Below are 18630 nucleotides of genomic sequence, written 5' to 3'. Positions count from 1 at the left end.
TTCGAAGAGAATTGGCAAAGGTTTTTCTAGCTGTCTTCCTAAGAGGAAACGTACAGCATCAAGATTTCTTGTGGGGGGTAGTTCCACAGTTTAAGGCAGTGTTTCTTAACCTCAACAACTTTCAGTGGTATTGGAAGGCTGCTATCCTGTCTTCCCTGGTCCTTCTCTTCACCAGACTAGCCATGCCCAGTTCCTGCAACCGTTCATTGTAGGTTTTAGCCTCCAGTCCTTTAATCATCTAGGTTGCTCTTCTCTGCACTCTTTCTAGAATCTCAACCAGGGGTGAAATTCAGGAGGTTCTGACAGGTTCTGGAGAACTGGTAGCAGAAATTTTGAGTAGTTCAGAGAAGCGGCAAATACCACCTCTGGCTATTCCGAGTGGGGAGGGAATGGGGATTTCGCAGTATCCTTCCCCTGGAGTGGGGAGAGAATGGAGATTTTGCAGTATATTTCCCCTGGAGTGGGGAGAGAATTGAGATTTTGCAGTATCCTTCCCCTGGAGTGGGGAGAGGATTGGGATTTTGCAGTATCCTTCCCCTGGAGTGGGGAGAGGATTGAGATTTTGCAGAATCCTTCCCCTGGAGTGGGAAGGGAATGGGGATTTTGCAGTATCCTTCCTCTGGAGTAGGGAGGGAATGGAGATTTTGCAGTATCCTTCCTCTGGAGTGGGGAGAGAATGGAGATTTTGCAGTATCCTTCCCCTGGAGTGGGGAGGGAATGGGGATTTTGCAGTATCCTTCCCCTGGAGTGGGAAGGGAATGGAGATTTTGCAGAATCCTTCCCCTGGAGTGGGAAGGGAATGGGGATTTTGCAGTATCCTTCCCCTGGAGTGGGGAGGGAATGGGGATTTTGCAGTATCCTTCCCCTGGAGTGGGGAGGGAATGGGGATTTTGCAGTATCCTTCCCCTGGAGTGGGAAGGGAATGGGGATTTTGCAGTATCCTTCCCCTGGAGTGGAAAGGGAATGGGGATTTTGCAGTGTCCTTCCCCTGGAGTGGGGAAGGAATGGGGATTTTGCAGTGTCCTTCCCTTGGAGTGGAAAGGGAATAGGGATTTTGCAGTATCCTCCCCCTGGAGTGGAAAGGGTATGGAGATTTTGCAGTATCCTTCCTCTGGAGTGGGAAGGGAATGGGGATTTTGAAGTATCCTTCCCCTGGAGTGGGAAGGGAATGGGGATTTTGCAGTATCCTTCCCCTGGAGTGGGAAGGGAATGGGGATTTTGCAGTATCCTTCCTCTGGAGTGGGGAGGGAATGGAGATTTTGCAGTATCCTTCCTCTGGAGTGGGGAGGGAATGGAGATTTTGCAGTATCCTTCCCCTGGGGTGGGAAGGGAATGGGGATTTTGCAGTATCCTTCCCCTGGAGTGGGGAGGGAATGGAGATTTTGCAGTGTCCTTCCCCTGGAGTGGGAAGGGAATGGGGATTTTGCAGTATCCTTCCCCTGGAGTGGGAAGGGAATGGGGATTTTGCAGTATCCTTCCCCTGGAGTGGGAAGGGAATGGGGATTTTGCAGTATCCTTCCTCTGGAGTGGGGAGGGAATGGAGATTTTGCAGTATCCTTCCCCTGGGGTGGGGAGGGAATGGAGATTTTGCAGTATCCTTCCCCTGGGGTGGGAAGGGAATGGGGATTTTGCAGTATCCTTCCCCTGGAGTGGGGAGGGAATGGAGATTTTGCAGTGTCCTTCCCCTGGAGTGGGAAGGGAATGGGGATTTTGCAGTATCCTTCCCCTGGAGTGGGAAGGGAATGGGGATTTTGCAGTATCCTTCCTCTGGAGTAGGGAGGGAATGGAGATTTTGCAGTATCCTTCCTCTGGAGTGGGGAGGGAATGGAGATTTTGCAGTATCCTTCCCCTGGGGTGGGGAGGGAATGGGGATTTTGCAGTATCCTTCCCCTGGAGTGGGGAGAGAATTGAGATTTTGCAGTATCCTTCCTCTGGAGTGGGAAGGGAATGGGGATTTTGCAGTATCCTTCCCCTGGAGTGGGAAGGGAATGGGGATTTTGCAGTATCCTTCCCCTGGAGTGGAAAGGGTATGGAGATTTTGCAGTATCCTTCCCCTGGAGTGGGGAGGGAATGGGGAATGGGGACCCGTGTCCCTCCTGGCTTGTACTGGCATCCTGGGAGGTTACGCGCGACTGGCTCCTGGGCCTAGTGAACGCCTCGTTGGGTGAGAGGTCTCTACCGGCCGCCTTGAAAGAGGCGGTGGTGAGGCCCCTGCTCAAGAAGCCTTCCCTGGACCCAACGGACCTAGTCAATTATCGTCCAGTCTCCAACCTTCCTTTCTTAGCGAAGGTTGTAGAGAGTGTGGTGGTACAGCAGTTACCACATCACCTGGAGGAAAATGATTATCTAGACCCGCGCCAGTCCGGCTTCCGACCCGGGCACAACACCGAGACGGCCTTGGTCGCATTGGTTGATGATCTCTGGAGGGCCAGAGATAGGGGTTGTTCCTCTATCCTGGTCCTATTAGATCTCTCGGCGGCGTTCGATACCATCGACCATGGTATCCTGTTGCACCGGCTAGAGGGGTTGGGAGTCAGGGGCACCGTTTTACGGTGGTTTGGCTCCTACCTCTCTGACCGGACGCAACGTGTGTTGGCAGGGGAGCAGAGATCGACCCGGAGGCCACTCACATGTGGAGTGCCACAGGGATCGGTGCTCTCGCCTCTCCTGTTCAACACATACATGAAACCGCTGGGCGAGATCATCTGTGGTTTTGGGGTGGGATATCATCTGTATGCTGATGATACTCAGCTATACATTTCCACCCCGAACCACCCCAATGAGGCCGTCGAAATGATGTCCCGGTGTTTGGAGGCCGTACGGGTCTGGATGGATGGCAACCGACTAAAACTCAACCCTTCCAAGACGGAGTGGCTGTGGCTTCCGGCCTCCCGGTTCAACCAGGTGCTTCCATCTCTGGCCATCGGGGGCGTGCAACTAGCCCCCATGGAACAGGTGCGCAATTTGGGCGTCCTCCTAGATGCCCGGCTGTCCATGGATGACCATGTAACAGCCGTGGCAAGGGGGGCGTTCCATCAGGTCCGCCTGATGCGCCAATTGCGCCCCTTATTGGACCGGGATGCCCTACGCACAGTCACCCATGCGCTAGTGACGTCTCACCTGGACTACTGCAATGCTCTCTACATGGGGCTTCCCTTGAGATGCACTCGGAGACTACAGTTGGTCCAGAACGCGGCCGCGCGGGTGATTATGGGGAGGACTAGATACTCCCCTGTAACACCTCTCCTGCGCGAGCTGCACTGGCTTCCTGTGGTCTACCGAGTGCATTTCAAGGTTTTGATTATGATCTTTAAAGCACTTCATGGCACAGGGCCTAGTTACATGCAGGATCGCATCCTGCCCCACACATCCCTACGACCAATTCGCTCACACAGAGAGGGACTTCTCCGGGTGCCGTCCGCCAAACAGTGTCGGGGGGCGACACCCAGGAGCAGAGCCTTCTCTGTGATGGGCCCAGCCCTGTGGAATGACCTCCCCCGTGACATCAGGATTACTTCCGATCTCCGCTCCTTCCGTGTACAGCTGAAGACCCACCTCTTTCAATTATCTGGCCTGGCTCAACCGTAATTTTTCTCACTCCTCCTGACTGTCTTTTTAAATTTTAAATTTTAATTGTACATTGGGTTTTTTACAATTGGGGTATTTTAATGGTGATTTTAACTGTCTAAATGTTGTAATTTGTTACCTCCTCCGTGCATGTGTGTCTTTGTATTTATGTATGTTTATGTGTTTGTACACATGTTTTTATGTTCTATATGCCCCATTGTACGCTGCCCCGAGTCCTGCCTGGAAAGGGAGCGGCTAATAAATTCAAATTTATTATTATTATTATTATTATTTTGCAGTGTCCTTCCCCTGGAGTGGGGAGGGAATGGGGATTTTGCAGTATCCTTCCCCTGGGGTGGGAAGGGAATGGGGATTTTGCAGTATCCTTCCCCTGGAGTGGGGAGAGAATGGGGATTTTGCAGTGTCCTTCCCTTGGAGTGGAAAGGGAATGGGGATTTTGCAGTATCCTCCCCCTGGAGTGGGGAAAGAATGGAGATTTTGCAGTATCCTCCCCCTGGAGTGGGGAGAGAATGGAGATTTTGCAGTATCCTCACCCTGGAGTGGGGAGGGAATGGGGATTTTGCAGCATCCTTCCCTGCCACGCCCACCAAGCCACGCCCACAGAACTGGTAGTAAAGAAAATGAATTTCACCACTGTTCTCAACCTCTTTTATAGTGTGGTGACCAAAACTGGATGCAGTACTCTAGGTGTGGCCTTACTAAGGCTTACTAAGAGTTGGACTAGAAGACCGCCAAGCTCCGTTCCAGATTGATTGAAAGAGTAGCATCTCGTCCAGACATACCAAGAGCCTCCTCAGTGAAAGAGATGGTTATTCTAGCAGAATTCAGTTTGTCTGAATTCCCTTGGGGTCTTGTGTTATGAAGAAGGATTTTGGTCTTGCTAAAAAAAAAAGGAAAATAATTTTTTAAACATTTTTTTTTCCAGCAAGGTCAAAGAATGTGAAAGAATACAATAAATGTTGTAAGTAAAAATGGTGACAGCTCACAAAGATTACCAGGTGCAAATAGAAATACATGTTATTTCCATAGCAAGGAAGATAGAAGCAGGGAGGGTTAAATCAATTATTTTATTCAAAGAGGAAAATGTGTTTTCATGTGGATAGATCACTTCTGGAATTCGCGCTTGTGAAGAAGAAGAAAAACAAAACGTTGACTTTGGTTTTGTTGATTAGAAAGATTTGGTGTTATCGGAATGTCTAGTGATATATTAATGGGTAAAAGGAAACAGTTGGGGTTGGAGGGTGTTTTATCTTGTACTGTGCTAAGAAGAGTTGGAAGTCAATGTCCCCTTGTCTGTCTGTCTGTCTTTCTTTCTTTCTTTCTTTCTTTCTTTCTTTCTTTCTTTCTTTCTTTCTTTCTTTCTTTCTTTTTCTTTCTTTCTTTTTCTTTCTTTCTTTCTTTCTTTCTTTCTTTCTTTCTCTTTCTTTCTTTTTCTTTCTTTCTTTCTCTCTCTCTTTTTCTCTTTCTTTCTTTCTTTTTCTTTCTTTTTTTCTTTCTTTTTTTCTTTCTTTTTCTTTCTTTCTTTCTTTCTCTTTCTTTCTTTCTTTCTTTCTTTCTCTTCCTTTCTTTCTTTTTCTTTCTTTCTTTCTTTCTTTCTTTCTTTCTTTCTTTCCTTCTCTCCCTCCCTCCCTCCCTCCTGCTTGCTTGCTTTTTTCTTTTTCTTCTTTCTTTCTCTCTCTCTCTTTCTTTTTCTTTCCCCCTCCCACCCTCCTGCTTGCTTGCTTTCTCTCTCTCTCTCTCTCGCTCGCTCTTTCTCTCTCTCTCTCTCCCTCCCTCCCTCCCTCCCTCTTGCTTCCTTGCTTGCTTTTTTCATTTTCTTCTTTCTCTCTTTCTTTCTTTTTTCTTTCTCCCTCCCTCCCTCCCACTTGCTTGCTTTTTTTCCCTTTCTTTCTTTCTTTCTTTCTTTCTTTCTTTCTTTCTTTCTTTCTTTCTTTCTTTCTTTCTCTCTCTCTCTCCCTCCCTCCCTCCCTCCCTCTTGCTTGCTTACTTTTTTCTTTTACTTCTTTCTCTCTCTCTTTCTTTCTCTCTTTCCCCTTCTATCTCACACCCCCTTTCCTCCGCTCCCTTTCCCTCCCTCAATTTCCTATTGTTTTCTTTCCTTCTTTGTGTTTTATATAATAAAAATTAAAACGCTCAACATTTTTGGAAAAAAAGGATTTTGGCAACTGGGAAAATGGCCTGCCTCCTTTTCCTCAAAGCTTCCTTCCCTTGCTACCTCAGAAACAAGATGCCGTTACCAGCTCCTCCAATAAATTTTTTAAAAAAGCAGATTTCTTTGTGGAGTTCCCCTGCCTGGCACTGATGAACGAAGCTGCCATTCATCTGGAAAGGACATGGGCAGTTTCTTGGCACCAGTGGCAGGTTGCATGGTGTGTGGTGTTAGCCAAACAGCCACCTTCACCCCTCGGACAATCTTGCAATCTAACCTCCTTTACAAAATAAATCCCTTTGGCTTTCTAGTCCCAGCACAGACATTTTATATTTAAAAAGTTTTATTAGTTTTGTTTGTATTATTTTCCATTTCCGTCAAAGAGCGTGTGATCTGGGTACAGTTATTTGAACAGTCATGATCCACATATTTGTTGTCATATTCATCCCAATAATATTAATAATATAAGTATATAATAGTATAATAGCAATAATACATAACTTCATCATCTTTGCATTCTCTCCGTATTAACATTTCCTCTTTTTATATCTCCTCCTTGCTAACTTCTGTTTCCAATGTCTAACCAATGATAAAATATCATCCCACTGGCAAGGTTACCAATAACATCCAAAATTAAATCAGAGTCCGAGGCAAAGAATTGCTTAACGTTCCAGTTTATTACGAGAGCCATGTTGGCACATCTGGGGAAACCCAAATAGTGGCGGCACAATGGGGATAATGCCCATTCCGTTCACAAAACTGTTTTTGAATGCGGAGCAGATTTCTTTGCATTGGTGATGCAGGAGCAACATAGATAGAAATGGATTAAGGTTTTACCTCCTAACGTTGCAGTTCTGTATAGAATAATTGTCTCTGGATAGTATAAAAACTTAATTCCTAGCAATCACATTCTATAAATATTTCCCTAAAAAATTTCCAGCACAGGCAGCGTTTACGATTTGGCCTATTTCTATTTATCTCCAAGCCAAATTGACTTTTCTTTCTTTCTACAGGGCATTGCAATTATCTGCCCTGTAAAAATAAATCAAAGAAACCTGAAATTTGTTGTTTATTTGCATGACTGTTTTTTTTAAAAACAACAGGTACAATATTTTTATTTGCAATCATTCTTGGATAAAAGAGCCGTGGGCTTGATCTTCTTCTTGTGATCCTTTTTCAGTGTTTGAAAGAGATAATTCGATCCCCCTCCGTTTTTTCTACTTTAATCATTTTTCATAGGATTTACCGTAAATTTCCATTTTCCTGACCCTTCTCATTCTTCCCGCCTCCTCCTAACGTGGGCATACTGTCACTGCCTTAATTGTTTGCTAGCTGAACTGAATAATTACTGCGCAGGTCATAGGCCTTATCAGCAATGATTTACTGTGCATGCTTCTCAACACGTTTCTTAATACATCACACATTCCAGAGACTTCTTTACTTTTGATCTTCTGTTCGCCTGCCAAGAAGGTGGACGAGAATTGCTCTTGCCAAAATGTAACAATTAGATAGATTTGTTTTCATTTTATTTTTCATATTAAAATTTTGTTTTTAATTAGAAGATGTTATCGGGTCTTTTTTCGCTTTTTCTGAAGATATACTTTTTAGGGAAGCCGACGGTCTACACCTCATTAGCTCAGGGTGAAATTTCCCCTGACACATACTTCCAGTGGGACCCCTGGGGGATGATATACAGCAAATCGCTTCCTGTATTTTGGAAGCTAAATTTCAATACAATACAATACAATACAATACAATACAATACAATACAATACAATAGTAGAGTTGGAAGGGACCTTGGAGGTCTTCTAGTCCAACCCTCTGCCTAGGCAGGAAACCCTATACCATTTCAGACAGATGGCTATCCAACATCTTCTTAAAGACTTCCAGTGTTGGGGCATTCACAACTTCTGGAGGCAACTTCTGTTCCACTGATTAATTGTTCTAACTGTCAGGAAATTTCTCCTCAGTTCTAAGTTGCTTCTCTCCTTGATGAGTTTCCACCCATTGCTTCTTGTTCTACCCTCAGGTGCCTTGGAGAATAGTTTGACTCCCTCTTCTTTGTGGCAACCCCTGAGATATTGGAACAATGCTATCATGTCTCCCCTAGTGCTTCTTTCTGTTAAGTTGAACATACCCAGTTCCTGCAACCGTTCTTCATATGTTTTAGTCTCCAGTCCCCTAATCATCTTTGTTGCTCTTCTCTGCACTCTTTCTAGAATCTCCACATCTTTTTTACATCGTGGCGACCAGAACTGAATGCAGTATTCCAAGTGTAGCCTTACCAAGGCATTATAAAGTGGTATTAACACTTCACGTGATCTTGATTCTATCCCTCTGTTGATGCAGCCTAGGACTGTGTTGGCTTTTTTGGCAGCTGCTGCACACGGCTGGCTCCTATTTAAATGGTTGCCCACTCAGACTCCAAGATCCCTTTCACAGTTACTACTGTTGAGCAAGGTACCACCTATACTGTACCTGTGCATTTCGTTTTTCTTGCCTAAATGTAGAACCTTACTCTTTTCACCATTGAATTTCATTTTATTAGATAGTGCCCAATGTTCAAGTTTGTCAAGATCCTTCTGTATCTTAAGCCTATCTTCTGGAGTGTTGGCTATTCCTGCCAGCTTGGGTGTCATCTGCAAATTTGATGAGTTCCCCATTTATTCACTAGATGTAGAATTTAGATTTAGAATTTCAGATTTAGAAACATAGCGCAGAATATCGGTAGTCCTCAGTTTGCAACCATCAATTTAGTGAATTGTTGGAAGAGAAATCCGGTCTGATTCTAAGCCGGGAGGAAGACGCTGGAAGTAAAATGGCTGCAGGAAAGGAAGTCTCTGTTTATTTGGATGTTAGGAGCTTTAGTGACAGCAGCACATTTCTGGGGTAGCTGACAAAATGGGATTGAGAGGAGGTGGGTTTTGATACATCCTTTGGGGCTTTGTGATTGAGGTACCTGTTCCTGTGTAAGAATGGACCCTTTCATATTTTAACACCTGTTGTCAGCTTCCTTTGGGGTCATGTAGGTGTCATGGCTGGCTCTACAGGCAAAATGGGAAATGGAAATCCTAAGTCCATAATGGCGAACCTAGGGCACGCGTGCCGGAGGTGGCATGCAGAGCCATTTATGAGGGCACGCGAGGCATTGCCCTGTCAGCTGATTTTCGGCCTTGATTTTTGACTGTTTTTGCCCTGAAGTTGGGGAACGGACTTCAGGTTTACACGTTGGGCTGTTTTTCGCCCTCCAGAGAGCGAAATCCACTTAACAAATGTCTCAGTTAGCAACAGAAATGCTGGGCTTAGCTGTGGTGGTAAGTCGAAGACTAGCTGCATTCCGGGTTTGCGGTTTCGTTTGTCTCGAAATTCTCACCAACGGCTGCCCCTTTTCTCTTTCAGGAGCCAGGCCAAAGTGGAGCCAAACAAACAGCTTGCCCAAACTTGACCTCCTGAGATTCCCTTCTGAAAAGGTAAATAACAGTCGAAGTTGGTTGTGCAAAAGACCACGGTTCTTGTTGTTCTAATACAACCCGCCCAATCCTGAGTGCCTTCTGGATATGGGTCAGTGGTGGCGTCTTCCTACTGGTTCAGACCGGTCCGGTTGAACCGGTAGTGGCACCGCCATCTTGTTTTTAAACAATTTTAATTGCACTGCGCATGCAAGCACATGCAGCGCGCATCAAGAACGTACATGGCGCACCCACGAGCGAACTGGCAGTAGTACCTGCCGGAACCCACTCCTAATATGGGTGGACTTTAGCTTCCCGAATTCTCCAGCCTGGCCTTAGCTGAGTATTTTGAGAGTTAAAGGATTGTCTTCTGAATAGACAGACTTCAATTCCCAGAATTCTCCAGTCTGAAGCTTGCTGAGAATGTTGGGAATTGAAACAAAATGTCCTCCGGATAGAGAGACTTCAATTCCCAGAATTCTCCAGTCTGAACCTTGCTGAGAATGCTGGGAATTGAAAAAAAATGTCCTCCGGGTAGAGAGACTTCAATTCCCAGAATTCTCCAGTCTGAACCTTGTTGAGAATTCTGGGAATTGAAAAAAAAATGTCCTCCGGATAGAGAGACTTCAATTCCTAGAATTCTCCAGTCTGAACCTTGTTGAGAATTCTGGGAATTGAAAAAAAAATGTCCTCCGGATAGAGAGACTTCAATTCCTAGAATTCTCCAGTCTGAACCTTGCTGAGAATGCTGGGAATTGAAAAAAAATGTCCTCCGGATAGAGAGACTTCAATTCCCAGAATTCTCCAGTCTGAACCTTGCTGAGAATTCTGGGAATTGAAAAAAAATGTCCTTCGACAGACTGCAATTCCCAGAATTCTCCAATCTGACAATCACTGAGATTCTGAGAACCAAAGATATGCTCCAGATAAGATGGACTTCCATTCCAAGAATTCCACACGACACATTTGGCTCCTGCAAAGAAGTCTGTGGAATTATTTTGTGGTGGGGAGGATAGGTAGAAATGGACGCACTTGGCCGGAATTTAAAGCAGTCTCTCTTTGTTTTTCCATCAACATCCTACTGTATTTACATTACTTGCATTTTATGGTGATGCAAGTGTTTGATTTTATTTTACCTGCATGTTGCATTTTATATTATCCACGTTTCCTTGGCAATGGCCAAGTAGCAGACTGCAGTGCTGTCAACAAACATGTGACAATTACCAGCAAAAAACCCAGCCATCTGTTTGCCTGTTTTTTGTCGGCAAGCAAGTAACAAGTTGTGTCTTTCCAGTGTCTGAGCAAAGTCACAAAGACACAAACCCACAGCCAGTGATGGGATTCCATTTTTTTTTTGCTACCGGTTCTATGGCCGTGGCTGGGTGGGCGTGGCAGGGGAAAGATACTGCACAATCCCCATTCCCTTCCCAGTCTTGGGGGAAGGATGGAGCAAAATCCCCATTCCTTCCCCACTCCAAGGGGAAGGATACTGCAAAATCTCCATTCCCTTCCGAGTCCTGGGGAAGGATACTGCAAAATCTCCATTCCTCCCCACTCCTGGGGGAAGGATACTGCAAAATGTCCATTCACTCCCCACTCCTGGCGGAAGGATACTGCAAAATCCCCATTCCCTTCCCAGTCATGGGGGAAGGATAGAGCAAAATCCACCCCACTCTTGGGGAAGGATACTGCAAATCCCCCATTCCTTCCCCACTCCAAGGGGAAGGATACTGCAAAATCCCCATCCTTACACACTCCAAGGGGAAGGATACCGCAAAATCTCGATTCCCTTCCCAGTCCTGGGGGAAGGATACAGCAAAACCCACCCCACTCCTGGGGAAGGATACTACAAAATCCCCATTCCTTCCCCACTCCAAGGGGAAGGATACTGCAAAATCTCCATCCTTACCCACTCCAAGGGGAAGGATACTGCAAAATCCCCATTCCTTCCCCACTCCAAGGGGAAGGATCCTGCAAAATCCCCATTCCCTCCCCAGTCCTGGGGGAAGGATACTGCAAAATCTCCTGTTCCACCCCACTCCAGGGGAAAGGATACTGCAAAATTCCCATTCCCTCCCCAGTCCTGGGGGAAGGATACAGCAAAATCTCCTGTTCCACCCCACTCCAGGGGAAAGGATACTGCAAAATCCCCATTCCCTCCTCAGCAGGGGTGGGTTCCTACCGGTTTGAACCAGTTCAGCCGAACCAGTAGAGGTTTGGCAGCCTGGGTCGCTAGAATCAGCAGCGCCCCAGGCCTGCCACGCCCCCAAACTGGCCCACCATCTTGTTTTGGGTTTCTGCGCATGCGCAGACCAATTTTTACTGTACTGCGCATGCACCCATGCATGCACATCAAGCGTGCGCAAAGCACCCATGAGCGAACTGGCAATACTGGCTGCCCAAACCCATCCCTGCTCCACAGCCAACTAATCTGCTTTCCAGGTCTGTTCTCCTGTGCAGGGCAACAAAGGAAAACACAGCCAATCAGCTGGGACTCGGGAGGCAGTGAATAGAGTGGGGCGGGGCCAGCCAGAGGTGGTATTTGACGGTTCTCTGAACTACTCAAAATTTCCGCTACCGGTTCGCCAGAACTGGTCCGAACTGGCTAAATACCACCTCTACCCACAGCAGTGTCACGTCACAAACTTGTAAAGGAGAAGTGAGGTTACTGCTGGTGGGGCCTTCCTGGAGAAACTTCAGCTTTGGGGGATTTGTCCCATGAATTCATTTTTTTTTTCAGGATCAGAATGGAGAAACCCTTCACTTAGGAGACCTTGGAATTACTGGGAAAGCTTCCTTGCCTTTCTCTGCCAGCTGCCATAAATACCGTCAAAACCCGTCGTTGTTGGAAGTTTACAATGACTCTCCTCTGGAAGCCAGTGATGTCCAAGTGCAGTTACCACAGCTGGTAAGAAGGAAAGTTACCAAGTGTTTTCTGGTGGCGCCCCCCCTCCCGAAAACGAGCAAAAAGCGGCCCATTTTTTGTGAAAACGGGTGTGTTTTTTGCAAAAAAATGGGGGGAGGGCATGCATAGCCGTTAGGAGCCTTGCAGTGTGCTCCTGGGGGCTGGTGGGGGGCAAAATTTTGGTTTTGCCCCCCACCAGCTCATTTCTGCCCTCCCCAGTCCCCAGGAGCACTCTGCAAAGCTTCTAAAGGCTCTGCACGGCCATTTTGGTAAAGGGGTGGTGTTTCAGAGAGCAAAAAAATTGTTGTATTCAGTGTATAAGACGCACCCATATTTTCAGCGTCTTTTTTGAGGGAAAAGGGTGCGTCTTATACTCCGAAAAATACAATACCTGTGTTTCCCTGAAAATAAGACCCAGTCTTATATTAATTTTTGCTCCGAATGATGCATTAGGGCTTACTTAGAATAGGATAGAATTTTAGAATAGAGTAGAGCTGGAATATTTATTTATATATAAATGACTGTGTGTGTTTGCATGTTCCAGCATAACTCTGGAACAATGGGGCAATTTCAACCAGACTTGGTACAAAGGTTACATACTCTCTGGAAACAAATACTGTGGGGGTAAGAGACCCCTAACACCCCTTGGGGGGGTGTTCTGTTAAGATGCAGCCTGTTGTGCCTTAAAATGGCTTCTACTGTACAGCACTGTGGAGTTGCCATGGTAACGGCTTCACAGTACTCCACAAGGGGGCTCCCTCTGGTAAGGGGGAAAATCCAACATTAGAAATTGTGGCGACGTTCATGGAAGGAGGATTGGGATAAATAAATACCTGGGGAAGCGCCGGGTTATCAGCTAGTACACACAAACACACACACACACAAATTCAGGGTCTCGATCCCTTTTTCCTTCCAAGGGAACAGCAATAGAAGAGCAAATGGACAATTTATAGAACAGAAAGTTCAAAAGTTGGTCTTTTCAGGTTTCGGAGCACCCCAAAAAGCAGGGATTGTTTTCAAATTGGATCCTTGCCTTTCAAAAGTCATTTTCAGTGAAGACCTTTTATTCTTTTCCTTGCAATCTTTAATTCAGAAATGCAGTTACCGCGGTATTTTCCTTGGGTGTAGGGCTAAAGCCCGTTTGCGCTGATTAAAACTTGCACGGGGGAAATCGACGCAGTGCTAAAGCGATGCGAGCTTTTTCAAAAGCGGCGTGTAGATTTCAACAGATGAGTTCTATCTTTGTCCTTGAGGGAAAGGCGTGTTTTTTCGTCTGAGCACAAGATTAGAAAGCCTCAATAAAACGAGCAGAAGCTGAATAAATGAACGCATAATAAATATACAAATAAGCATGGATAGTGGTACATAAAACAGACTGTGTTCATATATATGGGAAAGAGACTGCAAATGCTGCAGTCAAAAATGCAAAGTTGACCTCGTCACCCAATTCACCTTTTCGGAGTCTTTGGATTTTTTTTAGCATGCAAAAAGTATAGATGTATATGTATAATGCAGTTGCGTTGATGATCGGCCAGAATCTCCAAGCCAAGGCCATTTATAGGCACCAGAGACAACCAGAGGCACATTGGCTGATGAATTCCAGATCTTCACGGCTTCATCTGTTTGGGTTCTGAGCCATTTTTCATGTCCTGTTAGCACTAAACTGCCATTAAGATCGGGAGCCTTCCTTTCCAAGGAGACAAATAACATAATAAGACCTTGCAGGAAGTAAAAGGACCAGGGCTGCTTTTTTTGGGGGGGGGATGGGGGAGCTTACTTGGTCTGCTCTGCATCTGAGACATTAAGAACGACAACAATTTTCTTTATTAATTAAACCCAGCGGACGCCATGATTCTCCTGGGGTTAAATAATTGTCCTGATGTCCTGCTCTGTAAAATAAAAGTTTAGTCCCACAAGGTGCAGCAAAGGAAGGAAGAGGGAGCAAGGAAGGAAGCCCATATCCTGAGCGGAAAGCATAAATAGCTATGAGGGATCCTTGGTGCCTTTGATCCTGCTTGTACCGTTGCAGATGTTTCGTTATGTTTCATTAGCGCATCGATGATGTTACCTATTTTGGTCGTGAAACATCAGCAGGGAAACAACGAAGCTCAAGAGAGTTCCCGGGATTTCAACCCTGAGCTACAGCTAATTTTCTCAATTTAGAATAGAATAAACTAGAATGGAATGGAATAGGAATAGGAATAGAGGTGGGTTCCTGCCAGTTCTAACCTCTTCTATAGAAGAGGTTCCACAAATCTACAGTGCCGTTTAGAACCGGCTCCAGCTCCCTCTCTCCCCCCGCCCGTCCGCACATCATCAAGATGAAGAGCGAGAGGAGGAATTCTGGGAGTTGAAGTCCACAAGTCTTAAAGCTGTCAACTTTGAACACCTCTGGGTTTTTTTGTCTCTAAAGGGTTAGGGGTGCAAGGGTCTTGTAACTTGACAGCTTTAAGACTTACGTGCTTCAAATGAGTTTCTGAGCCAACATTTTGGTTGCTAAGCAAGAGTGTTGTTAAGTGAGTTTCACCACATTTTACAAGTTGGTCACGCCCACTCAGTCACATGACTGCCAAGCCACTCCCGCTCGGTCCCATGGCTGGCAAGCCACTCCCGCCCGGTCACATGGCTGGCAAGCCACTCCCACAAAAGCAGGCCACACCTACAGGAGGGGTTCTAAAAAAATTTGAAACCCATTACTGAATAGGAATAAAACAATAGAATGGAATGGAATAGCAATAGCAATGGGAATAAAACAATAGAATAGAATGGAATGGAATGGGAATAGAAATAGGAATAGGAATAAAACAATAGAATAGAATAAAATGGAATGGAATGGAATAGCAATAGGAATGAAACAATAGAATAGAATAAAACAATAGAATAGAAGAATAGAATAGAATAGAATAGAATAGAATAGAATAAACTGGAAGGGACTTTGGAGATCTTGTAGTCCAACCCCCTGCTCAATCAGGAGAGCCTACACAATCTCACACAAGTGACTGTCCAGTCTCTCCTTAGAAATCTTCCCGTGATGGAGCGACCACTATTTCTGGTGGCAAGCCGTTCCACCGGTTAACTCTTCTCACTGTTAGGAAGTTTCTCCTTAATTCCAGGTTGCTTCCCTCTTTGATTAGTTTCCAATCTTTATTTCTTTTTCTGCCCTCCGGCGATTTGGAGAATAATTTGACCTCCCCCCCCCCCCGTCCCCTCTTCTTTGTGGCCGCCCCTCAAATACTGGAAGACTGTTTTCATGTCCCCTCTAGACTTCCTTTTCTTTAGCCAAGCCCAATTCTTGCAGCCATTCTTCCTAGGTTTTAGCCTCCAGGCCTTTAATCCTCTTGGTTGCTCTTCTCACAGCCCTTTTTCCAAAATCTCAACACCTTTTTTTGTAATGTGGTGATCAAAGTTGATCAGCAGCTCTGCTTCACCTCTTAAAGAGATGACTTAAAAGGGGAGATTCTAACCATCTTAAACATTTGCTGTTCCATGAATTGGTGCAGATTGGCTCATCCCTTCCCAGAGGTGTTTTTTCAAGAGGCAACTGGACTTTCTGATTCCAGATTCCAGTTGACTCCTGAAATTTGCACCTTTGGGACAATCATCACCTGGCTGACTGAGAATCTCCATGGCCCACATCCCTTTCATTTTAACAACAAAGGAAAATATTTAGACAAGCGTTTGGAAGAAATCTCTTGATGACGCAAGGGCTTTTGGCTGGAAACTTTCTTGGAGAGGGGAGATAGTCAGTGCAATGTCCATGGAACCAATGCTTCTCTGCCCCTCTATTTTGTTGTGCTCAGACAATTCAAGAGATTTATCTTGTCTGGACTAGATCAATGTTTTCCAAAAGGGAATTCTGGGAGTTGAAATCCATCCATTTTAATGTTGTTAATTGTGAATTCGTGTCCGACCCATCCCGGCCCCATGGACAACGTTCCTCCAGGCCTTGCTGTCCTCTACTATCCTCTGGAGTCTGTTTAAGCTCACACCGACTGCTTTGGTGTCTCCATCCAGCCACCTCCTTCTCTGCCGTCCCCTTCTTCTTTTGCCCTCCATCGTTCCCAGCATGAGGCTCTTCTCCAGGGAGTCCTTCTTCCTTCTCCTTAGGTGGCCAAAGCATTTGAGTTTCCTCTTCAGGATCTGGCCTTCTAAAGAGCAGTCAGGGTTGATCTCCTCTAGGACTGACCGGTTGGATGGCCTTGCAGTCCAAGGGACTCAATGCAGGAGACTTCTTCTCCAGCCCCAGAGTTCAAAGGCCTCCATTCTTTGGCGCTCAGCCTTCCTTAGGGTCCAACCTTCACAGCCATCCATTGCGACTGGGAAAACCATTTTAAAGTTACAAAGTTCGAAAAACACTGGCTTATAATGATATCTTCCCTGTCTGCGATTCTATGATTCATTGTATGCTGGATTTTTAGGAAACCTGTGGCTATTTTGAACATCTTTGGCTCAAGTTAATTGGAGGGTAAATATAACATACATAAATATAAGCTCACTTGCTTATGTTTAATTCCTGGGTTTGAAAAACGCATGTTATAAAACACTTTTTTTCCCCATTCACCTACTTTAGGGTGGATGGTAAAAACAGTATCCTTACTTTTAGCAAAATGAGAAAGGATGGAAAAGAAAGAATGAGAGGTGACACTTCAAAAGAGCAGCAATCCAGGCAATGAGGAGAACAGAATCACAATTTTATCTTTGTTGTGGCCCACCAGCGACAGAGCTGGTTGCAGATTCGGACAGTGAGGAGGTTGGGGAGGAACCTGGGCCAGTCCTGGAGTCTGGGGAAGGCTCTGATGAGGGCTCTGTGTTGGAGGCAGAGAGGGGGTCGAGGCCGTCCGACACATATCAGCTGCCTTCAGAGTCAGAGATCAGTGGGGCAGATAAACAGCTGGAGCCTGTTCCCAGTGTGCGCATGCGCAGAGTTGCCAGACGAAGGGAGCAGCTAAGGAACAGGGGTTGACTTGGGAGTAAGGCTACAGGTGGACGGTGAATGGCCCCTCCCAGAGGAAATAAAAGAGGAGTAAAATGGGAGTGGAGTTTGCAGGAGACCATTAGTTCGCTTCATTGGTTTGTGAATCTCCGAGGCTCCTTGCCAAGTTCTGCAGATGTCGGCCTGGCAGCTCTCCAAGCCAGATAAGGTCTGTGACCGTAAATCCTCCCTTGAAAGACTTTGCTGGATGTGAATGAGCAGAATTCACAGTCAATTCATAAAAGGGTTTTTTGTCGGGACAAGGAGTTTGCTTCATTCTCTTGGGAAGCCTCGGCCAGAACAATCTTACAGTCTCTGAAGGACAACCCACAGATCTGTTTTGGAGGTTTTTCTAACACCAAGGGGCCACGGTACCATTTTTTCAATTTTGCAATTATTTATACCAGTGTGTAGCTAGAGCTTTTTATAGCTTAGACATTAGTTGTGATATTTTAAGGGGGTTGTTTTTTGTTTTTTGTTTTTGCTTTACATTTTCAACACTTACATCATGGCTATTAATTTTAGCAGTTGATGAAGTTTAAAAGCCTCAGCTGCAAAATCAAAGCCTCCGGAGATGCTGAAAATGAGTTAGGTAAGATGAAACTAGCCAAAACAAAGGGAGGCGGGTGGGAATCTGGAGAAACTTAATAACGCGACCTGAAAAAAAAACCACTTTAAAACCATCTCAAAGCAACCTTTAAACATGCTGAAAATAGAGCTTCAAAGAAAAGAACTGTGATTGTCTAGTTTAATGAAAAGAAGGACTAGGGAAGACATGATAGCAGTGTTCCAATATCTCAGGGGCTACCCCAAAGAAGAGGGAGTCAGGCTATTCTCCAAAGCACCTGAGGGCAGGACAAGAAGCAACGGGTGGAAACTAATCAAGGAGAGAAGCAACTTAGAACTGAGGAGGAATTTCCTGGCAGTTAGAACAATTAATCAGTGGAACAGAAGCTGCCTCCAGAAGTTGTGAATGCCCCAACATTGGAAGTCTTTAAGAAGACGTTGGATATCCATTTGTCTGAAGTGGTGTAGGGTTTCCTGCCTAAGCAGGGGGTTGGACTAGAGGACCTCCAAGGTCCCTTCCAACTCTGCTATTCTATGTTCTAATGCACAGTTCCTAGTTGGAAATTGTGCATCGAAGAACATTAGCAGTTTGTGACTTCTGACTCCAGAACTCCATTGTGTATGGGGTTCTGTTGACATTAATGTTGACATCCATCCTTCCTTACTGGATGTCTTTTGGCAATGCAATAATCTAAAGATAGAGTCTGCAAAATAAATTACAGCTAGTCCTTGAGTTATGGCCACGACTGAAAACAGAATTTCTGTCATTAAGCGATGAGATCATTGAGTCATGCCTGATTTGAGGAACTTTTCTTTTGCGGTGGTCAGTACGTAGTTTTTTTTCTTCCCTCGCTGACTTTGCTTATCTGAAGAGCCCTGTGTTGTGAGCCTCCAGTGGCCAGTGGAGCTGGCAGAAGATTCGGACAGTGAGGAGGTTGGGGAGGAAGATGGGCCAATCCTGGAGTCTGGGGAAGGCTCTGAGGAGGGCTCTGTGTCGGAG

General features: G+C 45.6%; 1 protein-coding gene across 1 annotated transcript in view; it reads left to right on the top strand.

Annotated features, from left to right (window-relative positions):
• Positions 1 to 18630, top strand: part of GPSM1 (G protein signaling modulator 1) — an 86485-nt gene that overhangs the window by 42969 nt on the left and 24886 nt on the right. The window contains exons 10-11 of the mRNA XM_081967621.1: positions 9137 to 9207; positions 11927 to 12094. Coding sequence (XP_081823747.1) covers positions 9137 to 9207; positions 11927 to 12094 — 239 coding nt within the window. The remainder of the gene's footprint in view (positions 1 to 9136; positions 9208 to 11926; positions 12095 to 18630) is intronic.

The sequence above is a fragment of the Natrix helvetica genome (genome assembly GCF_964273705.1).
Source record: "Natrix helvetica genome assembly, chromosome: 15".
NCBI lineage: Eukaryota > Metazoa > Chordata > Lepidosauria > Squamata > Natricidae > Natrix > Natrix helvetica.
The sequence above is the reverse complement of the archived record's forward strand: the minus strand, read 5'-3'. Positions and strand labels throughout refer to the sequence as shown.